The sequence below is a fragment of the Fundulus heteroclitus genome, chromosome 8 (genome assembly GCF_011125445.2).
Source record: "Fundulus heteroclitus isolate FHET01 chromosome 8, MU-UCD_Fhet_4.1, whole genome shotgun sequence".
Lineage (NCBI taxonomy): Eukaryota > Metazoa > Chordata > Actinopteri > Cyprinodontiformes > Fundulidae > Fundulus > Fundulus heteroclitus.
In genome coordinates this window covers 21,334,032-21,359,774 of record NC_046368.1, presented here as the reverse complement: position 1 = coordinate 21,359,774, position 25,743 = coordinate 21,334,032, and the positions used below count along the sequence as shown (strand labels likewise).

At 39.4% G+C, this 25,743-nt stretch overlaps 2 protein-coding genes across 2 annotated transcripts in view; both read left to right on the top strand.

Moving 5' to 3' along the window:
• Positions 1-3,028, top strand: part of st8sia5 (ST8 alpha-N-acetyl-neuraminide alpha-2,8-sialyltransferase 5) — a gene marked incomplete in the record, with an annotated part of 6,874 nt that extends 3,846 nt beyond the window's left edge. The window contains 3 exon segments of the mRNA XM_036140346.1: positions 178-290; positions 870-962; positions 1,991-3,028. Of these exon segments, the coding sequence (XP_035996239.1) occupies positions 178-290; positions 870-962; positions 1,991-2,453 (669 nt within the window).
• A 4,784-nt stretch (positions 3,029-7,812) lies between these two features.
• The window catches only part of LOC105930011 (lipoxygenase homology domain-containing protein 1), a 39,842-nt gene continuing 21,911 nt past the window's right edge, over positions 7,813-25,743 (top strand). The window contains exons 1-21 of the mRNA XM_036140345.1: positions 7,813-8,622; positions 11,672-11,786; positions 11,982-11,993; positions 13,286-13,366; positions 15,196-15,380; positions 16,041-16,139; positions 16,644-16,792; positions 16,887-17,010; positions 17,188-17,438; positions 17,514-17,649; positions 17,770-17,930; positions 18,048-18,134; positions 19,922-20,057; positions 20,166-20,320; positions 20,422-20,582; positions 22,137-22,213; positions 22,326-22,522; positions 22,609-22,801; positions 22,894-23,054; positions 24,811-25,144; positions 25,270-25,421. Coding sequence (XP_035996238.1) covers positions 7,902-8,622; positions 11,672-11,786; positions 11,982-11,993; positions 13,286-13,366; positions 15,196-15,380; positions 16,041-16,139; positions 16,644-16,792; positions 16,887-17,010; positions 17,188-17,438; positions 17,514-17,649; positions 17,770-17,930; positions 18,048-18,134; positions 19,922-20,057; positions 20,166-20,320; positions 20,422-20,582; positions 22,137-22,213; positions 22,326-22,522; positions 22,609-22,801; positions 22,894-23,054; positions 24,811-25,144; positions 25,270-25,421 — 3,687 coding nt within the window. The 5' untranslated portion in view covers positions 7,813-7,901. The remainder of the gene's footprint in view (positions 8,623-11,671; positions 11,787-11,981; positions 11,994-13,285; positions 13,367-15,195; positions 15,381-16,040; positions 16,140-16,643; positions 16,793-16,886; positions 17,011-17,187; positions 17,439-17,513; positions 17,650-17,769; positions 17,931-18,047; positions 18,135-19,921; positions 20,058-20,165; positions 20,321-20,421; positions 20,583-22,136; positions 22,214-22,325; positions 22,523-22,608; positions 22,802-22,893; positions 23,055-24,810; positions 25,145-25,269; positions 25,422-25,743) is intronic.

The following is a 25,743-nucleotide window of genomic DNA, read 5'->3' as shown; positions in this document are numbered from 1 at the left end:
TTGTTTGTTTGTTTGTTTGTTTCTTTCTTTCTTTCTTTCTTTCTTTCTTTCTTTCTTTCTTTCTTTCTTTCTTTCTTTCTTTCTGTTTTCTTCTTTTTAGTTGCTGGTCTGGCATTTTTATACCATATGATCTCTTAAATTTCTGAAGCTCCTCTATGGTGTGTTTCTAAAATCTAGGACATGCCGTACTCCAAATCCCAGTTCAAAAAATGTGCCGTCATTGGAAACGGTGGTATCATCAAGAACAGCAAATGTGGAAAGGAAATTGATTCAGCCGATTTTGTTTTCAGGTATGTAGGAACTAACCCCTTTCTGTCCTGAACACATAATACTACTACTACTACTACTAATAATAATAATAATAATAATTATTATTATTTATAATAAGTATACATAATCATTATTGTTAATTATTATTATTATTATAAATAAATATTACTACTACTAATAATAATAATTATTATGCTCTGGCTTTAGCTATCCAAATATCTTTTTACCCAGGGTATGTTGTAAAAACGATGTATAATATGCAGAATCTTTGTACTTTCCAGCCTCTTCTCATTTGAAGCACAATAAATAATAGCCATTCCCTGTACTAACCTGTGTTTTAAAAACTCACCTTCCTTAATAATTTATGATGCAATTTGAACTTGACTGGACATCAAAACGAAAGCCTGTCAAAGTGAAAATCTATTTAGTTACAATTCCTCTAAGAAAGTATTGGTATTGGCCATCCCAAAGCTTCAGTTTTAGAGAAAAGTAAACATCAGGGACGCAGTAATTCCCTACAACTCTTAAAAGTTCAAAATAAAAAAAATAAGACAAACTCTAAAGGAAAATCTTGCTCTCTTTCATTTTTTCTCTTGCAGATGCAACGTGCCACCCATCAATGACAAATACTCAGCAGACGTGGGCACCAAAACCGACCTGGTGACCATAAATCCAAGCATTATTACTGAAAGGTATTACAACAATCCATGGGAGCAAGAGATTACAGGATAAAGCATTCATAACCCTGAAAGTCTTTTCACATTTTTTTTCTTTTTACAACCACCAATGTGAATGTAATTTGTTGGGATTTTATGGCCAACATAAAGTGGCACATAACTGTAAATCTGAAGTCAAGGGACACACGAATTTCAAACTTACTCATCATCAACGGGTAAATGGAACGGTTATGGCACAACTGCAAACCCACCAGCACGTTCATTCTCTTTGCTTGGACAAGGAGAACATTAATCAGAAAAGCAACCAAGAGGGCAAAAATCCACTGCTCAGGTGGGAAAATCTGACAGCTATAGCCTTTTGTCATGCAGTTTATAAAGCAATCCATTATGGAGGAGTGACAGTAATAAAGCCATGGTTGACAGAAAGCCACGGAAAGTCTCGCCTCCAGTTCGTCCCAAGCCATGTACGGGATTGAGCAGATATACAGATATGGCAGCAGGTGCTCTGGTCAGATGAAACCATAATTGGATTTTTTATCTACACACAAATCACAACCTGAAAACTAACACACTATATCATTGTGAACACCAACCGACCAATGGTTGGTTTTTTTGACCAATTTGTATAATCTGACCCAATCTGTACAATCTGATTCAATTTGTTTTTGGAAAGTGCCTTGAGATGACATGTTTCATGAATTGGCGCTGTATAAATAAAATTTAATTGAATTGAATTAGTGAAAAAAGGAGTGGCAGTATCATGGTGTGGAGTGCTTTTCTTCAGCAAGGACAAGGAATGGAGGTTCTGCAAAATATTGACTCAGGGGGGCTGAAACCAAATGCATTCTATACTTTACCATATTATTGTATTTCTACTTTGTGGTGGTTGATCGCATAAAATCCAAATAAAATGCTGTTGCTGTTTCACAAAATGTTAAATGGGTTGAAGGGCCTGAACATTTTTGCAATGCATTTTTTATCGTCTTACTCTGCACGTCTTTTTTTTTTTTTTGCTTCTATGATATGTTTTGTCTTCCCTCCAGATTTCAGAAGCTGGAGAAATGGCGGCGGCCGTTTTACGACATCCTCCAGAACTACGAGAACTCGTCAGTGGTGCTGCCCGCCTTTTACAACACCCGCAACACTGATGTGTCTTTCCGAGTCAAGTACATGCTGGACGATTTCGACTCCCAGAGAGGCGTGTTCTTCTTCCACCCGCAGTATCTCCTGAATGTGCAGCGCTTCTGGGCGGTGCAGGGCGTCCGGGCAAAGCGCCTCAGCAGCGGCCTGATGCTCGTGACCGCAGCCTTGGAGCTCTGCGAGGAGGTCCACCTCTACGGTTTCTGGGCGTTTCCCATGAACCCCGCGGGCATCTTCATCACTCACCACTACTATGACAACGTGAAGCCACGGCCGGGCTTCCACGCGATGCCTCATGAAATTTTTAACTTCATCCACATGCACACGCGCGGGATCATCAATGTACATACGGGGCACTGCACATGATCGATCTTTTTTTTTTCTTCTTCTGGTTTTTAAATGAATGTGTTTGAGTTTTGTTAGGACCATAGAGGGGTACATACTTATTTGCTCTGATTAGTCCAACAATATGGTGAAGATTGCTCGCTCGGACACCTTTACTGCTGTCACGTCACTTTGGCGATCGCTGACTCTCTGTTCATTAGGATTCTTGTGTTTAATGTAAAAAAAAATAAGTGATCTTCATAATAGTGGTGTTTCTGTGAAGTTTTTGAAGTGGCCCCACTGTACAGAGGTGTTGTTTTCTACTTGACTGCACAGTCCCGTTTATGCTGTAATGGGGCTGCACCGGGCGGGGGTGGCTTCGTGCCCCGTCCCTTAACTTTCTCTTGGACAGTCTGTGGGTGTGGCAGCTTAACGTTTGTGTGAAACAAGCCTAAACACTGGGTTTATGAAAGGAATATCAGAATTCACAGCTGTAACATCTTCTCGTCTACTTTTGTAATCTATTTCCTATTCAGCAGATTCACGGTGTGGGTATTTTCAAACTCTGTCAAAAAGGCCTGTTTTCATTGGCCTAGTTTCTCCCTAAAAAAAAAAAAAAAAAAAGAAAAAAAAAAAAAAGAAATACATCCCCCAAACTTTATGGTGAGACACTGATGTACACTTCTGTACTTTCACAAAACGAAGCAACCCAGCTGTCGATCTTGTCTTAAGCCATTTTTGCCTTATGAGATATCAAACCCCTTCTGGATAATGTGCAATGCACCCATGTGTCCTCTTTATGTACCATTACCCTACCATTGAACGAAACACTGGTTGTGCTCTTGAATTAAGGGGCATTTAAGACTTGCTACGATGTAAAAATATATGTACCCTTTCTGACTCATGTTCTATCAGAAATGTTCTCTGCAAAACTCCTTCATTACCTTGAAATGCTCTGCATGAATTTAATCTATACTTGGCTTTGTGTGTGCCTGCTTTAAAAGATCACTGGAATATGTTTACACTTAAGCCTGTTCACAGTGCTTTGGGAGATGCAGAGAGGAGACACAGAAAGACCAAGTCAGCTGTATAATATAGTAATAACTGATCAATGGTGCAAGAATGATGAGGCTTGCTGCCCCTTTCTGTTGTTGTAATGCAACTATTTTTCATTTGGTTTTACTTTGAATTGTATACATTTGTTTTGCATTGGTAAAAAAAAAAAAAAATCAGACATTGCGATACTGGAAATCTGTGTTCATTTGCACAGTTTTTTTTGTATTTAATGAAGATTAGATAACAGTAAATTGTTATTTTCTGCTCTATTTATGCTCAGCTAAAAACATGTTAGTTTACTTTAAATTAAAACATGTTCATAATGTTTTTTGAGACCTCTTCTGTACTTAATGCCCACAAATAATGAGTTAATTAACCTAATATAGACACCAAAATAAGTGTGCTTGACTACAATCATGATTGAACCAAGGACTGTAACAAGGTCTACGCACTGGAACGGGGTACATGTTGGTATATACAGTGTTTCTTAACTCTTGGTCATTCTTTATAATGAGTGTGTTTGTAAATAAACCTGTTTCGATTTTCTCAAATGCATACTCGTGAATTTGTGCATGAATTGTCATGGAGTGCAAGCAGGCAGTAAGAAGCTGGCGTTCAACATGCCTATGTAGATTGTATTAGGATGTAGTTTATAGTGTTGTTTGGTGACCAAAACACTTGAGGGTGCTAGGAGTTCACATTTTCTCTACCTGCTGTTTTACTTAAGTTAGAGTTAGTCCCGCTCCGTGTAAAAATGTGTTTTCTGGTAATCCTGGTAAAGGAAGGAAGCCCCGGGATTCAAGACCTTTCCCAATTAAGGACTAATTTCTGAGTGCAGACTCTTGAGCTGAAAAAGAGGATATTAAAATGAAGAGAAGCTAAAAAGTCAAGTAATAAATATCAAATACTACGAGTAATATATTTGAAAGCTACTGATGAACAATACAAATTTTTCCTTTTCCACTTATTGATAAGATATATACTGTAAAATAAGTTGCTCGGCTTCGAAACATAGTTTTTTTTAACCTATAATTTGTAACGTCGAAAATTGTTTCTGTGATTTGTGAATTGCACGCTTTCAGAAAATGTCCACTACTTTTACAACAGGGAGTCATTTTAAAATCCTCTTGTATAAAGAGACTTTACTTTAAATTCCATTTTAAAATCCACATTTATGTGGGTCATTTCCATACAAAGAGCTGATGACTTGGTTGGCCTCCTAACTAAAATGGAGAAGCATTTCAAACAAACTTGTGGCATGCATGCGAATATCAGATTTTTTAAAACTAGAGACACAACTTTTTATTTATTCCTCTAAGTAAATCGATTAAACTTATTCAGATTGAATGGAGGGTTTTCCTTTTCACAGATTCCACTACCTGAGCAGTAGTTCCCTGGAGCTCCTTCAAACATATCTCATGCTCTGTGACTGCTTGGCCAGGTTAAATGGAAGCCATTTTATGCAGATATGAAGTGGGGCCAAAACTATCCAGTTTCAGATGATGGATTACGCAGCGCAGAAAAGCTTCTGCCAAAATGCACGTATTACATAAGATGTTTAAAGTTTGGTATATTTTAAACGTATCACAGCCAAAACTTCTTCCCAACTATACCCTTCACATTTCTGCTGTGTTACTTCACATCTTCATGGTGCTGGCTTCTTTAAGGCCTTCACAGAACAGCTGCATTTATACAGAGATCAAATTACTCAACAATCTACTTTATTCACACTGTTTACTACTGTAGATCTCATATTGGGGTAGCAACAAAACAAAAAAAGTTTAGTGTATTTCACACTTTTCAAATTTTTATGTGTAAAACATTTTGAAAATAATGTGTCCTGGTCTTTCCCCTTCATATTTATGCACTACCCTGCATTTAGTCTATTATATAAAATCCCAATGAAATGCGTTGAATTGGCATTTATTTAAAATCACGAAAAAAAATAAATCTATGCAAGACACCGTATCTGGCAAAGGTACTTTACTCAGCTGACAAAATATACATTTAACTAAAGGTTATTAAGACAGAAGTACTCTCCACACATTCAGGTGAAAATCTGTCAAAACTCTTCAAAACAAATCTCAATGTGGATTTTTTCTCCTACTGCACTGGATGTGCTCCCCATAAAGGTGGTGAAATTTTATCCATTTGATGAAAGCTGGATTCATTTCAAGGCATCTTTTCAAGGGATGCCAGTTATTGTGGAGGACACATTTAATTTTAAGCTATGAAATAACCTCAAATAAAATCTTAAATAAAACAAAAAAAAAAATAGATAGAAGATAGAAGCAGACTAAAGGCTGCCAGCTGTATGAAGGTTTTTCCTTAAGGTATTTTTAAAAAGACACACATTTTGTAATTCCAGACATATTTAGGCTAGTAAAATACAGGCACATTAGAGACCTATCAAAAATATAGGAAGAAACAACCATTGTGGGTACAAGGTAATTAATGGTGCAACAAAAAAAAGATGAAAAATAGACATTTCGGGTAATAATGGAAATAAGCCTATGGTTTTAAGATGGCAACATTATTTTACTAAAACTATTGCAAACAGGCGACCTGTCCAGGGTGTGCCATGCCAATCGACCAGTAACCACTGAAGATAGGCCACAGACCTCCTCTCAACAGACCCAGCACGGATAAGCAGGTATAGACAATGGCTGGATAACGTAGAGTTTTGATTTAAGAAAAACAAGTTCTGGTCAATTTCGTGTCGCCTTTTACACATAGTTGTTTAAACATACAGTATAAGAATGAAAATACACCACATGCTGATGACCCACCAGCTTTGTGGTTCAGGGAACATCGTGTTTTATAATGTTTTTCAGGGTATTTCACCTAACTGTTTTCCTGCTGTTAATACAAAATAAATAAATAAAATAAAATAAATGAAAGCAAGTAAAATCAATATCATTTTTTTCTTACTTTGAATAGTTTCTGCACATGCAAAAAAATAATAAAATAAATACAGCTTTAGTATCACTAAAATATAATCTTAGGTGTAGTTTTTAGAAACATCTACAAGGTATTTGGGAAGGAACATCTCGGGTCCAGATGCTTTAACAGCATCAAACTAAATACATGCATCATATCAGCTACACGATGCCTTTAATTTTTAATAGGATGAAAGAGCATTCTGTCTCCAAGCAATAGGTGAGTGATTCTTCACTGAGGTGAACGAGGTCTGCTGTCATCCATTTGGTCGGGTAATTTGATGTTGACGGATCAATATGACCAAGCCTAGCCCTTCCCCTTGATGCTATGGTTCATCAGGTGTCAGATAGCAGCAATAAGACTAATGGGATGATATGGCTCCCAGTCAGGGGCACATGTGGGTACCAGGAGGATAGAGATGCAATGAAGATATATGCTTGACGTTATTTGTTTTAGTCTCTATAAAACGTTGAAGGCTGTGCCGAATCTTTCCTTTCCTATAACGATAAAATACAAGTTCTCATTTAAATATTTGGCTACGACAGATAAAAACACTGATAACATTTTTTTGTTTCAATTATTTTATGGTAATTTGTATGATCAACATTAATATAGTTCAGTAATGAACAAAAACAAACACAGATCATTAAACCCCGTTTAGAGTGTCCATTTAAGCTAAGCTGAATGTTATATCACTGACGAAAACTCACACAGGCACAGACAGAAGGCCGGTTGAGATTAAACAATCGTGCAAGGCCCGGATTTTATGCCAGTGAACTAAAATATGCATTTTCATCTGTGAGCTCAGTCAGATTTATTTAATCATTCCCTTTCTCTCTAAACTGTCACATGCAACTCAGATCACCGCTACTGTGTCTAAGCTGAGATATTCGTTTAAATCTTGTTGATATGTTGTTGTTTTAAAAAAAAAAAAAAAATCAGATTTATCTTTTTCAATGCACTCTATGCCAGAACAAAGAAAAGTAGTTGGGAAGGAGTGTGTATGCATGTGTGTGTGTGTGTGTGTGTGTGTGTGTGTGTGTGTGTGTGTGTGTGTGTGTGTGTGTGTCTCTGCTGGTAAAAGCGAGACACCCCTGCCTCGTAAAGCGATCCTGACACCATAAATAATGGAGGCTGTCGTGGCAGAGAGGATAAGTTCTCTGGGCAAGGCTCCTTTTTCACAGGGCTTTCTCCCCCTGACTCACGTGACCACCTAGGTGCCAGTAATTTTTCATGAGCAGTGTTTGTGGGTTGCATGTTCATATAGCACCCAGGTCGCACACCATCAGGTGGAGATCCCCCCCCCCCTCCTCCCCCCACCCCCGTTTAGGTGCCTGGGGCCCGTACATCTGCAGCTTTACATGCTCAGGGTTCTGCAGATTCCACAGTCCCAGCAACTGTCTGTAGCCAAGGGTCAAATGAATTGTCTTACACCATTAGAAACTCAAGGCAGCGCTTACGAAACTAAAGGCCAGGGAAGTGGATGAATAAAAGATGCCGTCGAAAGAGAAAAAATCCACAGCTTCGGAGGAAACTGAAGAGGTTGATGATGAAGTGGAGGAAACCGAGCCAAATTTAAAGGAGAGTGGCCACGGTTTGACCCACGGGGAAGCCACAAAAAGAGGAAAGAGCCGGCGGAAACACAAGAGCCCAGACCGCTCAGAGATACAGGAGCTGCCCGAGAAAGAGAAGAAGGAAAAAGAAGGAGATAAGGTGAAAAAGAAGAGAAGAAAAACAAACGATGAGGCAGAGGCCGATGCGACAGCTTCAAATAAAGATGCCGAGGGCGAGCAGAACAACAATGAATCCGCAGCTAAACCCAAAAAGGAGAAATCTGAGAGGCTCAAAGAGGAAGTGACCGAGGGGAAAAAGAAGCACAAAAAGAAGTCTTCCGTAGAGAACACAGAGGGGGAGGAAGAGATGGGGTCCAAGGATAAAAAGTCCAAAGATGGCAAGAAGAAGAAAAAGTCTCACAGTGATGATGCTGAGGAGCCCTTGATCGAGGAGCAGGAGGAAGAGGAGGAGGAAGATGCAAAGAAAAAGAAAAAGAAGAAGGGCAAGAAGAGCTCTGGAGCCAGTGATGATGATAAAAAGAAAAAAGGGAAAAAATCCAAAAATAAACAAATGGATTACGCTGCGATCTACCAGAACGAGCTGCTCAACTACCACACAGACTCGTCGGATGGTTATGAAGACGAGTACTACAAAAAGAAAGGTAAGGGCCACACACAGAAGTCTGACAGAAAAAAACAACAAAAACATGACATGTTTCTTTTGAAGTGAGAAAACTTCAGCTTTCTGACACGCAGTGGAGTAAAAAACGAGACTCTTGCCAGCCACCTTCAGCTCCAATCAGGAGCGAGCAGGGGAATCCCCCCTGTGATTGTTCTGGACCAAAGCTCAGTTATGTTCCACATGAATGAAGCCAAACAGAGGCCTGAGGGCAGACATGTGCTGGGTGCCGTCCCAGTCTGAGGGACTGGGACAGCACCACAGGGGCCGCTGAGAGTCAGAAGAATATTCAGGACCGAGGTTTGGGATTTTGTGCATTTTTAAATTTTATTTTAAAATTTATCTGAGGTTATTTCATAGCTTAAAATTAAATGTGTCCTCCACAATAACTGGCATCCCTTGAAAAGATGCCTTGAAATGAATCCAGCTGTCATCAAATGGATATAATTTCACCACCTTTATTGGGAGCACATCCAGTGCAGTGGGAGAAAAAGTTCACATCGAGATTTTTATTTATTTATCAAGAAAACCTGATATACCGGTCATAAATGACAACTGAGACCACGAGAAGAAGATTAAAAACAATTAGAAGGATGGCAATAAAGGTAAAAAAACACGGGCAGCATCTTGTGTGTCACCAAATCTCTGTAGCCTCAATTTGTTTTGAAGAGTTTTGAGAGATTTTCACCTGAATGTGTGGAGCGTGCCGAGCTGTGTGTACATCCTTGTTACCTGACTGGCTCGCTTACACCTTGAGGACTTTAACAAAGCTCAGTTTTACCAGGCCACAGTCTATCTGATTTTATCAGGTGTCTCCCTTTCTCTTTAATCGGACCTTAATAGCTCAGATTGCTGTTGATTAGGAACCCCTGTTCTTGTTGGGTTGATCTCATCCTTCTGTTGTCCATCTTCAGCCAGCCAGTGTATTTTTTTCTTTCTCCATATAAATCTTTATAATCATAATCCTTAAGTTCCATCATGACTTTTTGTCATCTATTAACTTATAGCATCCATGATGAAGTATTTTAGAAGAGTCTGATCTATCTATGAATCTATCTTAATAATCTTTACCATTACATAACGATAGGTAAAGAAAAGCTTACCTTTGAAGTTAGAGGCAGAATTATCATAATAAAAGCATTTTTTGGTATTGCATCTACAACTAAGGCTCGTTCCTTGGTGTTACATGTGAAACTTTTTTCTAAATAAATTTAAACAAAATGTAACATTTAGAAAGTTTTACATTTTAAATATAATATAAACCATAATATTATGCAGACATGTCAGTTTTTAAACTGTAAAATCTATTCATTAAACCATAAAAAGATGCCCGGCATGGCTTTATTAGTTTCAGAAGATCCATTTATGTCTAAACCATTTTAATTGAAACCAAAAAATTACATACATATGTCAAAATCCTGTAATCCGCAGGTTATTTTTCAGCCATTTCACATATTTATCTCCAGCTGTTTGTTAAAAAATGCGCCTGTGAGACATTGGGGATAAAGCTTTTATCACGATACTTTTACAATTACCTAATGAAAAGAAAAACATTGTCATATCAATTTCATATATCGGCATTCAGCCTAAAAATATCAAGATATTATTTTTGGTCCATAACTCCCAGTCCTAAGAGCTGGTACCTGTGCGAGCTAACCCGGGTGGTAAAATCTGTTTTGTGGAACCGCCTTTGGAGAGTGGTATTAGGTGGATGTACTGATACAAGCCCCCCAACTGAGCCTGTAGTTTTGAGTTCTCCCCTGTGTGGAGAGGATCATGTTTGAGGCTCCGAGTAGCAAGAGGGAAGCGGGCGTTCTGACCATTGCCCCTGTGTATGCAATGAACAGCAGGTCCGATTGCTCATGCCATGGAACTGTGGAGTAGATAACGTGCTTCAGAGAACAACAGAGGAGATGATACCTGTTAGATTGTCCAATTTAAGTATGTTTTAAAGCAAGATCTGCACAAGTCAAGCTTTTTCTCAGTGTTGGTTTGATCCCACTGGGTCAGAGCCTTTCTGGACAGGACGACAAGGCATGTTATCACATATTTCTACATATACATTGGATGGATTTGTCCTTTAAAATGGCTTTGGATAGCAATGTTTTGAACTAGTACCATATAAATAACCTTTAAATTAAATTCAAACTAAAGTAAAACCTGTAAGGTCTGAGCGGTTACACCTGTGGCAGATTCCTGGCTCTCCCAGTGTGTAACCGCCAGATTCTTGAAAAAGCCATCGTGTGAGTAGACCATCCAGCATTCCTCGTCTGATTGCCTGTTATTGACCTGTCTCGTTCCTGTTTTCTCCTGCCTCCGTTGCCCTTACCGGATTCTCCTGTTGGCTTCTGTGTTCTGGACATTGACCTCCTGCCTTGACTCTTGACCAAGTCTGCCTGTCTCTTCCCTCATCTGGATTCTCCTGCGTTTCGTGAACGACCCTAGCCTGGACCTCAGACCTCTCTCCTGTCTCTGCCCCGCTTGGAAACCTCTGCTGACTCTCTTATCTGAACTCACCTCTTGCATAGGCCTTCTGGACACCTCTGGCCTATGAACCGTTTCCCTGTGCATGACCCCTGAACCAACAATGACTTCCCCCGCTAGCCTTTGCCCTGTCTAGCCACACTGTGATTCAGTCAGTCAGTGATCTGAATCATCCAGACGGAGCTGGCACGATCAATCTTCAGTGCCAGTGCTACCTCCCGGCATCTGAGAAGGTTAGTGGCTTTCATTCAGTGTTCTCGGGCCACTAACTCTGCTCTTCTCCCCACAGTGATTCTAGTATGAGCTCCGTTCAGTTCCTGTTCCAGCAACACCAGTTTATTATTAATAAACTCTTTTAAATGTTCATTCTCTGTCGTCTGAGTTATCTGGTCTCCAGATTCTGTCTGGGAATTATATAAAACACTGCTCCTTCTTATAGAAACTATTTGAGGTTATTTGAGCCTCTAATCAGGGGTTGCTATGAATACCAAAGGATGTGTCAAGTTTTACGTGTTTGTGTATGATATCTAGTTTCCTCTTTCTTACAGTATATGAAGTGGTTACAGTCACAGGTGACGTAAAAGGAGCAGGGACTGATGCCAATGTTTTTGTTACCCTCTTTGGGGACTTTGGTGTCTCACCCAAGGTTCACTTGGCAAGCAAGTAAGTGCAACAGTTTTCATAATTATGAAGTTGAAATTACATTTCCAGCTTGTGCCTTGATTAGAATCGTTTTTGATATGTTTTTGTTTTGTTTTTCAACTTAATGTACATAACCAGTGATGTTTACAGGATTAGCACATTTTCAAAGCGAGTCATTAACTGCTGATGTTTTCTGTTTTTCCTCTAATTCCTCAGCACAGAAAAGAGGTATTTGCTGATTAGTCTGCAAAAGGATGGTTATCATTCTGCTCTTGCTTTGGCTTGTATTGTGGATATGATGCTGTATAGGAGAGAATTCCTGTTCAACAGCACAACAATAGCTCTAAAAGTTTGTTTTAACTCTTTGATATTAGACAAACGGTTTCCTCGGGAAGCTGGAATCTCTCCTTCATACAGACGTAAAAAAAAATGTTGGACTCAGAATATCTGGAGTAAGGAGGAACTATGTGACATGGCCGGTCTTCTTTTCCATTCAGAAAGGAATGAAAGAAGACCACGATGTCATTTATGCAGATGATCAAATGACTCTCAGAGGATCAGCAGCAGGCTCCCTTTATCTCCACCCATGCTAATTGTCAGACTGGGTTACCTGTGCAGCATATAAGACACAGACAACTTACTGTCAACCACTCTGGACATGTCACCCACACCTCGTGGTGGTCCCATTCATTCATTCATTTCGGCACGCATCAACATGTCTTGCGTTCAGTATGTTCATTCTTCGTGTCCTCTGTGTAGCTAATCTGATAAAATACCACACATAGATGCCATTGATTCTTTTGGCACTTATTTGCTAATCTTTTTGCATAGTTAGAGGTTTCACCTTACTCCGATATGCGTCAGGTCCTGCCTGTATTGTGTCATGGTAGATTTAAACTTCACAGCACGATACAGGTAAGGGAGATGCGTATCTCTTCAAGCCTCCAAGGCAATTTAAGGATGCAATTATTTGGAAATTCAGTGTGATTACAGCAGATTTAAATTGCATGAATTCCAAAGTTTGCACTATCTCCTTTTCGTGGTTGCAAGCAATTTAATACGGAGAACGAGGGCCTGTATTCACTTGTTGGTTATTTAATATAGCAGACTTTAAAGCTTCATTATATGATCCTTGGCCTCTTTTGTATAACATTGAAAACAAAAAAGAAAAGATGGATGTGGGTCAGTCGTGGACTCTGTTAACAGATACGAGGTTATCTGATGTGCAGTCTTTGGCAGAGGGGTATTTCATGCCCTGTTTCCACTGATGTGGGGGGGGGGCAGAAGTACAGTGCATGAGAAAGAACGGAGAGAGTGATGAAGTGGCAGATCCTGATCCCACTGCCATCAGCCCACAAAGGTCCCTTAAGCCGGATCAGTCTCGGGGTGATGCCATTTACAGATTCGGAGATCAACTCCTTTATCTGTCTGTTATAATCTCACTGGATTAAATAGAGGAAGTTGCTCAAACCACACTTTCCACCAATTTCAATACTTTCTCACGTTTCTTTAACTTGCAGAAGCCGGAATGCATTCGAGAAGAATAAGACGGACGTTTTCCGCATCAAAACACAAAACGTTGGCCCACTTAAAAAACTAAGGTACTGTACAGTATGGAAATATACGCCACTATTCACCTCTTCGTCTTTGATACACTTCATAGTAACTTAATTGTGTCCATCATTAAATCAAATGTGCAAAATTCATAGTTACAGGTCGCTCAATGAATGGCAGTTTAGGCTTTATAGTTAAATACACCATACACGCTGCGCTGATCTGTTGAACATTTATTCCGTGACAAAAAGGTTAAACCCCATCTGTTGTTTTGAGTCAGTAAAGAGGAAGCAGAGCTACAGTCGATCACAGCCAGTACACATCAACAATGGAATCAGGAGGGGATTTAAGCAGCGGCGGGTACAGTAGCCAAAGCTGTTACTCAAGTGAGACTAGCCTTCCTACCGTATATTATTCTCAAGTAGAAGCAAGAAGTAGTCAACTAAAAAATATCCTCATATAAGAATAAAGAAATACTAGGTAAAAAGGGTGATTTAGTGCTGAGTAGATGTTTAATCATAACAGTTGATTTAATTTGTAAAAATTATAGATTTAAGATAAGATAAGATAAGATATGATAGGCTTTATTGATCTCACATTGGAGAAATTGACATGTCACATCGGCTCAGTAATCAGTAATCATAGGAATGAAGTAGGACAAGATACATCATATATATACAATGTGTCCTGTATACAGACTGAATTTAAAAAGATATTTAAGTCACTCTTTATTTATACCCCTTGAACTTTTTTCACATTATCTTAAGTTACAACCACAAACTTTGTTTTTTTCCTCTGTGATCCTCTGTGATGGTCGAGTCATGAATAAGAAACAGAGGGAAAAGGATTTACATGGTTGTCAAAGGTTTTATGAATCAAAATCTTAAACAGATGAAACGTAGTTGTATTCACCCCGTTGGGTCAATATTTATGCAACAATACCATGATATTGAATCACCTATTCTTACAGTTACATGTGCAAGCCCAGTGTGGGAATTTCTCTACCAGCTTTGCACATTTAAAGGCAAAAGTTTTTCCTATTCTTCTTCTAAGCTCAAGTTGAAGCATTAGGTTAGCAGCAATATTAATGTCTAGCAAAACTCTACAACTATTAGCTCTGGACTTTGACTTGGCCATTTTAACACACTGATATGTTTTGATCTAAACAATTTCCGAATAGCTCTGGCCGTATTTTCAGGGTTATTGTCTTGATCATATGTAAACTTTTGTCCCAGTCTCAAGTCTTTCAGAACTGCCTGTATTTAGCTCTCATCAACTCTGACCTTCCTTTTGGTTGCTGCTGAAAAAAGTCTTCCCTTTAGCACGTTGCTGCCAACACCATTTTTCACTGTGGCAATAGGTTGTTCACGCTAACGTAAATCATTTGTTTTCTTCAAAATGTGGGGTTCTGCTGACCTTCCTCTGCATGTTTTCAGTAATCCCTCCATGGCTTGTAACAAACTGCAAACGAGAGTACAGGAGCCTGGACCAAAACACATCTACCATTTTCATTCTACATCACAGTTATGTGATGCGTTGAGTTTATCTATTTCCTAATCCTAGCAAAAACAGTGTGGTTTGTGGTTGCATTGCGATGAAACACTTTTGCAAGGTCCTCTGTGGAGTTTTCTCAGTTCAGCCAGAAGTCTTGGGGTTTCCTGAAATTTATCTTCTGGAATAAACTTGGCAGCTACTCATAAACTGGGGGAATTATTCATACTCTTGTTTTACCTCATTTCACACAGTCTATATGACATGTCCGCTATCTCGGAGTTGCAACGTATGAAAACAATGGTTCACATTTTACATAGCTTGGCGAGATTGTTAGAGACTCACGGAGTGCAAATATTGTGAAACTGACTTTGGATTTCCCTAGAATCGAGCATGACAACACAGGAATGAGCGCCAGCTGGTTCTTGGACCGGGTGGTGTTGACCGACATGATCCGGCCCCATCTGCGCTTCTATTTCCCCTGCAACAACTGGCTGAGCCGGGAGGAGGGTGACAACCTGTTCGTCAGGGATCTGCTTGGCAGCCTAAACCCCATGGACGTCCCAAAATGTAGGTCCCAAACTCCCATTACAAAAAACAAAATACCTCGGCATGCTTGAAACCACCAAACAACTGATTACAATTTGGAATACCCTGTTTGAATTTCAGAGGAGATTAAAAGCTCTTGAATGAAGAAGTAAACTCTAAATTTTAACCCAGGCCAATCCAAGCAAAACGATAGATGTTTGAAAACGAACCAACCATCATCAAAAACCTAATAGTAGTTATTACATGTGTCTGACAGGTTAGACACTACGGTGCCTGATAGCCTGCAGGTCTTCCTATAGTTTCAGGTTGTAACTGAACGCCTTGCGAGTGTAATCCTTGGGTAAAACCGTTCCCCGTGACCTCTGCTGTAACGCGATCTATCATCTTAGCACCTGATGACATTCAAGTCCTGCAATGTGAAGACGCTGTGCCATAAGGGGTGATCTGAGCAACATGGGCGTTTTGTCAAATACCCAAACAGAGTGATAAATATTTATTTTGGAAGGCATCTTAGAGACGATTTTCAAGGAGCCTTCAGAAGGGGAACAGAGAAACCCGCCAAACACGGTTTAGTTTTCTTCCCTGTTGAGTGGAAACTGATTGTGCTGCTTTTTAAGATACTTCTTTGTTATTTATAGATCACACTGTTTTTGGTTTGATGTGTTATGTCCTGACTTGCAGTGAATAAATATCTTGTGAGTGTTTTCACTGCTGACATGAAGGGAAGTGGGACTGATGCCGACGTCTTCCTGAATATCTTTGGAGAACATGGTGACACAGGTAGTGTTTTTTTGCATACATGTAGAATACACATGATTTTTAAGGCTAGGTCTTTAACAACACTCAAACACTCAAAAGGTGAACACCAAGGGAGAGTGGTGGAAATGAAAAGAACGCATGGAGATGATGCCTGGCCTAATGGCACACACGTTTAATTAAGACAATAATAACAGAAGTTGGTTAGCCATGCACACATTGGCTCCAACATTGGGTCAGATGGATGCTTTGCTAGCCGCCTGATAACATGTCCCCTCCTCTTGCAATGCCACCAATTCTACTGTTTGTTCCAGTTGTGCAAACCAAGTAATTTATAACCATACCTCCTCTCTCCAGATGCACCATATAACATCCAGGCTGAACCATTGTTTCTTGTCCATTGACCTCTGCAGTCAAAATGTTTGCTAATGAACTCAACGTAACAAAGTCGATGATGAGATGTAAACAACTGATGTGCCTTTTGTATTTTCACTTAATTATTTATTTACATTTATTTTAATGTGAAAGGGGAAAGGAGACTGGACAGCGACAAAGACAACTTTGAGCGCGGTTCAGAGGACAAGTTTACAATAGAGACTCCGAACCTAGGAAGGCTAAGAAAAATCACCATTGGCCACAACAACCGAGGTTCCTCAGCTGGATGGTTTCTTGACAAGGCATGTAGTTCATGGTCAAAGATGGACCCATGAGCTTTAAATATGTTTACTTCACAATAAAAATTCACTGTGCCTAATGCTCCTTACCTTATAGGTGGTGATAGATGATATGGGCAATAAAGAAGTATATGAGTTTCCTGTGAATCGCTGGTTTGCCATGGATGAAGATGACGGCAAAATACAGAGAGATATCTTGGTTGGATCAATGCAACCAATGGGTACAAGAATATATGCTGTCATCTTCTATTTGCTATACTTTGAGTTTTTGGCTAAGCATGAAATTTCAAATGACGCCCTTTTAAAGGGATTTAGAGAGAGAGACAGAGCACTTTCTATGAATTAAACAATTTTAATTTGGGAAATATACCAATAAACACTTTTCTCTACCTACTCAGGAATTATATACAATGTTCAAGTAATGACTGGAGACATCAGGGGAGCAGGAACCAACTCTAAGATCCACATGGTCATGCATGGCTCCAAGGGCTTGAAAAACAGCGGCAAGATATTCCTGGAGGGTGGTGCGTTTGAGCGAGCTCTCATTGACATTTTCAACGTGGAGATCTGTGAGCTGATCAGCCCGCTCAGCAGGATCACCATTGGTCATGACAACGGTGCCGTAGGTGCCGGGTGGTACTGCGAAAAGGTGAAGCGCCCTTTTGTTCGTAACAGAGAGATTCCAAAAGAGTGGCTCATCCGTTAAGCATCCATTCTGTTCCAGGTGGTGATATACTGTCCATTCACGGGCATTGAGCAAACATTTCCGTGTGGGATGTGGCTGGATGAGGACGAGGGGGACGGACTGATTGAGAGGGAACTGTATGAGATGGTCTCTCTCAGACAGAAAAAACAGAAAAGTGGGTACGCAGTGAAATGACTGCAAATCAAGCACAGTGTGGTAAATTTGAAGGTAAAAAAAAAAAAATTATCTATTTTTATTCATTTATGTTGGGACCACATTTGTTTGTTCGCTCCAGAGTACCCATGGTCCTTGTGGATTTGGACCTCAGACATAAAAGGCGCTGGCACAGATGCTCAGGTGTTTCTGCAGATCTATGGCGAGAGAGGAAAGTCAGATGAGATCAAACTGGAAAACAATTCAGACAGTTTTGAACAAGGGCAACTTGATAAATTCATGGTAAGTCTGGGATCATCTCTAGTTTATCACTCAGAAATGGAATGTTCTTGGGAGGTCATTTAATTTTTTTTGTTTATGCCTGATTATTAGTTGTTGTTGTTTTTTGGATCACTGTAGATTGAAATGCCGGACATTGGAAGGCTGCTAAAGTTGCGGATCTGGCATGAGAAGAGAAATCCATTTGCTGGCTGGCATTTAGCGAAGGTGAGCCATGACTCTCACTGTCGGGTTTGCCTTCATGAGTCAACTCTGTTCTTCACGGCCATCTCTGATTAAGGCTGGGCAAGAAATTCTCAAACTTTTTAGAACAAGCACCACTTAAGTAGATCCTAAGATTTTCAAGTATCATCATAGTGAGAGACGAGGCAAATACCACAGAACTAGTAGTTTTGTTTTTTTTTTGTTTTTTTTTTCCCCATGTATACCATTCTCATGCATTGGCATTGCAAGTTTAATGTGAAGTTGTAGTTAAATGTTGCCTTTTTCCTTGGAAAAAGTCTGAAATCTAGTCAGCAGTTTTAAAAAATTTCTAAACGCACAAAGGCAAAGGTTTGTCACCAACACTGACCTTCAAAATCCAAAATGGCTCCTTGTTGAAAACATAGTGAAAGCTGCTACAATAAACCTGTTATTTGTATTTTAGATGGTCTGTATTTCATTAAACACACACACACAACTAGGGCTATACATGCCCCTCCCACACACACAAACTAGAGAGAGAACAACTTCTGCTTGTCAAATGTTTCTATAAAAAATATACTAAGAAACCCACTGTTGTTAGGCAGTAATGATAATAGTTAGCGTGTCACTGAGCACAGCAATTATTACATCCTACTGGCTTTCTGACTTGCTAGTGAAACATGGGGCTAAGTGGGGGGGGGGGTCATTCTCAGATCTACTGACTTTAAATAATAATAATAAAACTAAAAGTTTGTTCCTGGGTTCCCCACCACAGTCAGTTTGAAACTATTATCAACTCATGTTTTGGCCTAGCTTTGTATTTACCTTTCAAATGGGTGGTGCAAAAATAAAATCTTCTCAGTACCATTAAAGCAACTCCATAACATGAGAACCCGCATGTTATATAGTTGTCTAATGTTTAAGTCTTAACATCTGGTCTATTATATTCAATCAAAAACAGAAGTTGTATCTCTGTCTTCAAACAGTATGCTGTTGGTTCAGTTCACCCCTTTGTGTTAATGTGTCAACAACAATGGGAGTGTTTGCCCTTATATTTGGCACATATACATCTAATACTAATGGAATACATGTGTTTGTGTTTTGTTTATGCAGGGCCAGACATTAGCAATGGCTTACCAGAGCAGAAGCCAGGGACTCTGAAGTTTTAAGACCGCCACAATAGATTGATCCCCACAAATATAGTTTAATATACGATTCCAGAGAAGCTCATAGCACTGCTTGATCTTTTTAATTTGGGGGACTTGGGTGAGGATAGTTAATATGTGGCTGTTCAAAAGGAATTATGTCATAACCCAACTTTCATAGTCTAAAGATCCAACAAAAGCAAAATTAAAGCGCAGGCTCCTTATTATGTTTGTGGAATGTTTCAGTGGCTGTCTTACATCCCCACACAAAGGTCTGCAATGGTTAGACTACTTTTTTTTGGGTAATTATTTGTAAAAATAAATAAATAAAGAGATAAAAAAGTATGTGTTTTTAAGGGACCTTTTTGAAATTAAAATGCAAACATAATTTTGGATAATCTCTATTTCCATGTGGAACAGACCTAAAAATGGTAAGAATCATGTATACTTCATGATCAATCAAGAAAAAGTTTTCATGCATTAGCCGGCTAAGGAGCAGGGACTCACATCTTTCTAAATCTAGAACTGATTTCATACTTTTTCTATACTATTGTTTGTGTTGTCACTGTAAATTGATCATTGCCCGATTTTGTGTGAAGAAAGCTCACAAACCAGAGAGCGGTTAAAGATGCGCACGATGACAGATGAGACCCTAACTTCCTGCAGGTCACTTTGCTCAAGACGCTAACCGTGGAGAAATATTCTTTTGAATGTGGTCGCTGGCTGGACATCAATGAAGATGATAATGAGATTGTCCGTGAGCTTCCCGCCACAGGAGCACTCATTGATGAGCCGCTGCCCTGTAAGGGACCAGAATATTTTTTTCCCCAATAACTAGAGTCTACCTAACTGTAACAGGGTGTAAATGTGGTTTCTAGTGCAATATTCTTTCCTACTTTTTTTTTTTCAGTGATAAAATATCGGGTCACGATCTGCACTGGCAACGTCAGTGGCAGCGGCACCGATGCCAGCGTGTTCCTCAATCTCATCGGGGACCTGGGTGACACAGGAGAGCGCCTCATGTTTATGAGCAAAAACAACGTCAACAAATTTGAAAAGGGAAATGTGAGTAAACCAATAAAAAAAATTCCCAGAAAGATCCCAACATGGTCCTTGTGAAATGTACTCTAAGTGCCAGTTTTCTAACCCCTAAATTTTCCCCACAGCATGATGAGTTTCTCATCGAGTCGGTCTTCCTGGGCCAGGTGCGCAGAGTCCGGGTGGGCCATGATGGCCGCGGCGGAGGCTGTGGCTGGTATCTTGACAAGGTGCTGGTCAGAGAGGAGGGGCAGCCTGAGTCCTCTGCCACTGAGTTCCCATGTTTCAGGCAAGGCGACGTTCTGAACACGACTTTATATGACTCGTGTATGTAGAAACACGATGCCTAATGTAGCGCTAGAAGCTGAACACATGCATCTCTCAGGTCTGTTCAAGGTCTTTACTGGATTTATTCCTATTTCCTAAAACCTGAACTGAACATGAAACAGAGCAGCCAAATACTAAGGAAAAGAGCTGAGATATTTCTTTATTTATTTTTAGTCATTGAAAGTCTGATTTCAGAAAAAGATAATCTGAAATAATAATAAAAAGGGAATTCTGGCAGATTTCAACACAAAATCCATTGTTTATAACAAAGGCCCGTCTCACATATCCCAAAGGACATCGTTATGATCTCCAGTACTGTTGAGAACTGTGAACTGTTGAGACAAAAGTTACATTTAGGGTAAGCTAACACAGCATTTTAGAAAAAGAACTTCATTCCAACATTAAAACGTGGTGTGGTAATGTGATGGGCGAGGGCTGCATTGGTGCCCCAGCCCATTGGTGCTTTGGTGCATGCCTTATTTGATAGAATATACTAACATATACATTCTAGGCTGCAAGAAAATAAGTAGCAAAGTTATAACTTTGTTTTTAAAGCGTTGTATTCAACAAAATATATAAATGGCTTACCATGTTTTATGTAAGAAAGTGACTTATTGTTTAAAAATAAATGAAATGTTTACATCTTAATTTTCTTGTCTGATGCCCAGATAGCCAGATGTTAGATGGCTAAAATCCTTCTAGCATTTTCAGAAGTCTCCTTACTCATGCAAATTGGCCATGTTTGGGGTCAGTAGGTCTCCAGTGGCATGTGTTAAAGTAGTTAAGTAAGAGCTGGATGGTTTTGCCATGACAAATGGACACTAAATGCATGCAGCCAGCAGCGTTCTCTCGTTCTGTAACAGGAGTCCAACCGCAAGGCTGGGTGCAGTGTTACTTCCAGAAAAAAAAGGGCTTCTCCCTGCTTGTCTGTCGTGTTAATTACGTAAGGCTTGGGAGATTTAAGATGAAGAAAACAACACAAAAGAGGCTTTTAGTTTATTTTATGCAGCCATTTTTTTATTCAGTCAAGTCCTCTTTTTTAACATTAAACTTTGACTCCTACAAACACCTAGTGTTCACGTTTGCACATTAGGTGGGATAAACTGTGCATTATACTTAAAGCTGGGCAAATATAAGTTCTATAAGACAAAAATCTAGTTAATTTAAGATAATTTTATTGCATTAATATTATTACAGTTTATGCATTTATGTGTTTTATGTATTGTCTTGAATTGTTTTGTTCTCTTATGTTGATTTTCCTTTAATTTGAGACATTGAAAATAAGCCACTCTCATGAAAATATACTGAAATAATAAATACTCCATCCATCCATCCATCCATCCATCCATCCATCCATCCATCCATCCATCCATTTTCTTACTCGCTTTATCCCTCATGGGGTCACGAGGGGTGCTGGTGCCTATCTCTAGGAGTTCAATGGGCGAGAGGCAGAGTACACCCTGGACAGGTCGCCAGTCTGTATAATAAATATTACATAAAATCTTTTTTTTTCTAGATGGCTAGATCGCAATGAGGATGATGGACAGATTGTCCGGGAGTTGGTTCCAGCTGGAGATGGGGAGCGTCTCTTTAGTAGGTCACACATGAGACATTTTATGAGCACATATTTTACACAAAAAGAAAAAAGCTCATTATTTTGCAACTGTGTTGAAATTGGAATGAAAACAAAGTATGATGTTCACAGATGTCGGCTACCATATCGCAATCAAGACGGGCAGCGTGAACGGTGCCAGCTCTGACTCCAGAGTGTTCGTGAAGCTGTACGGGGAGAAGGGCGATACTGACAAAGTCATCCTGGCCGTCTCAGACAACGACCTGAGGAACTACTTTGAGACGGCACGAACCGACATCTTCACCCTTGACACTTATGACATTGGGAAGGCAAGTTCGCCACATCTCAGAGATAAGTCCGGACACTTTATCTGGGCTTCATGTCTGTATTTCATTGACGTGCTCCGTACTTGTAGATCAACCGCCTTCTGATTGGTCACACAAACGAAGGCTTACGGGCTGGATGGTTTCTGGACAGCGTGCAGATTTCGGTGCCGGTCCATGGGATGCAGTACATGTTCCCGAGCCACCGCTGGCTTTGCAAAGACGAAGCAGATGGGAAAGTAGAGGTTGAAATCTATCCCAGCGAGGTCTTGGAAATTGAAAAATGTAAATGAAAAATAAAAAGTATGCCCCCCCCCCCCCTTATTTACATAGTTATCTTAACTTGTCATGGTGAACTCCCAGTTTTTCTTTAACAGTGATAAACTACGAAATAACAGTGGTCACTGGTGACATCCGCTCGGCCGGAACCAATGCCAACGTCTTCTGCCAGATATATGGAGATGAAGGGAAAACTGAAATCCTCGCCCTGAAAAGCCGCTCCAACAATTTTGAACGCGGCACCACTGAAATCTTTAAGGTCTGTGTTAAGCCGCAAGATACGTTACTGTCTACGGTGGCGTGCAAAAATATTCATACCCCTTGAACTTTTTCACATTTTCTGGCATTACAAACGTCATAATGTAGCATGTTATTGTGAAGTGGAAATATAATGAGAAACAGTTTTCTTTATAAATGAAAATCGGAAAGCGTGGTGTGTATTCAGGTCTGGTCAATTTGACATAACTAAATAAAATCCAGTGAAAACAACTGCCCTCAGAAGTCCAGTTGTGTGTATTTCTGTTGCAGTATCCCTATAAAAAACCCTATCTGTGGAGGAAAATTGACAAGTGGGCATGACCCTAGCACACTATCCTGATGGACAGGTGATGGTAGCAGTATTCTGCTTTGCATCAGGAGTGACCTGAAAGCATAGAGACCTGAGACAGGGGAGTAGGTCCCCCTTTCACCTGGACATCAACCCTAAACACGCAGCTAGGACTGTAATGAAATCTTTTACTTCAAAGCATATTCCTGTACAATCAAAACCCAGTCCATGGAGAGACCTGAATTGTATGTCTCAGACACTTATCATTAAATATAACTGATCTTAAGCTATTTTGCAAAAAAATAAATAATAAAAAAATGGGCAAAATCTCCTGCCTCTACATGCCATCAGTCTAATATAATTGCATGAAAAAGGTGGATTTACAATAAAAAATCTAACTCTGTCTCCTTAGATTTTTAATTTGTGGAAGAAAACTCCATAAAACATGTCCTTCTTTCCTCAACTTAACAAGTATAGACAGCATACATACATACTTACATACATACATACATACATACATACTTACATACATACATACATACATACATACATACATACATACATACATACATACATACATACATACATACATACATACTTACATTCATACATACATACATACATACATACTTACATACATACATACATACATACATACATACATACATACATACATACATACATACATACATACATACATGCATACATACATACACACGCACACACACACACATATACACATACATACACACATACATACATACATACATACATACATACATACATACATACATACATAAACACACACACACACATACATACATACATACATACATACATACATACATACATACATACATACATACATACATACATACATACATACATACATACATACATACATGCATGCATACATACATACATACACACACACACACGTACATACATACATACATACATACATACATACATACATACATACATACATACATACACACATACATACATACATACATACATACATACATACATACATACATACATACACACACACACATACACACATACATACATACATACATAAACACACACATACATACATACATACACACACACACACATACACACATACATACATACATACATAAACACACACACACATACATACATACATGCATGCATTCATACATACATACATACATACATACATACATACATACATACATACATACATACATACATACATACATACACACACACACATACACACATAGATACATACATACATAAACACACACACATACATACATACATGCATGCATTCATACATAAATGCAGATGTTGGAGTTTGTGGTTTTAAGTCGACAAAATGAGAAGAAGTTCGAGGGTTACGAATGTTTTTGCACGGCGCTGTATACTGGACTGAAAAGCGTCTACAGTCAACGCTGCCGTTTCCCTTAAAATGCAGATCGAAGCTTTGGATGTCGGGAAAATCTACAAGTTACGAATCTTCCATGACGGAAAGGGCATTGGAGATGGCTGGTTTCTGGAGATGGTGGACATCAAGAGGCTGACGATGGCGATGGTGCAGATTGAGGTGAAAAAGGAGGAGACCACTAAGAAAGACAAGAAGAAGGACAAGAAAAAGAAAAAGAAAGAAGAGGAGGAGGTGGAGTTGGTCGAGGAGCTGCAGGAAGTGGTCGAGACGTTTACTTTCCCTTGCAACCGCTGGCTGGCCCGGGACGAGGAGGATGGGGAGATTGTGGTTGAGCTGCTGACTGAGGCAAACGAGGAACTGGAGAGTAAGTGGAGCGTGAATGTACTCTGCTTACTTACTAATATGTCAAGCCTGACAGGCGGTATTTGAATTAGCCACGGCATGCATCCATTATAATGTCACTGAAGATTTGCTGTGTTTTCCTTTCAGTGAACTCTTATGAAGTTTATGTGTACACTGGGACAATGTGGGGGGCTGGGACAGATGCCAAAGTCTACATCACCATCTACGGAGAGACTGGCGATACAGGAGAGCGATGGCTCAGGAAAGCCAACCACCTGAACAAATTTGAGAAAGGACAGGTATGTTTTGTTCAGTGGAAGTTGATGTCAAACTAGGTTTTGAATTTAATTCAACTTTTGTTGTTAAAGGAAAAGGTTGCCAGTTCCAGACCAATTTTCAGTTTATTTTCCTTTTTACTTCTTATCTAATAGAGTAAAAAGAAATCTTTCTTCAAGAATGCCTGTTTATAAACAAAAAATAAAAAGTTAATCAGAAAATCACATTTTTTGCACTCCAGTTGTTAGTACTTTGCAAAATGAGGCTAACAATTGTGGCATCAGAACTTTACTAAAAACAATTGTTTCTTAATGTGGGATTTTTAAAACTTGTATAGCTAAGACC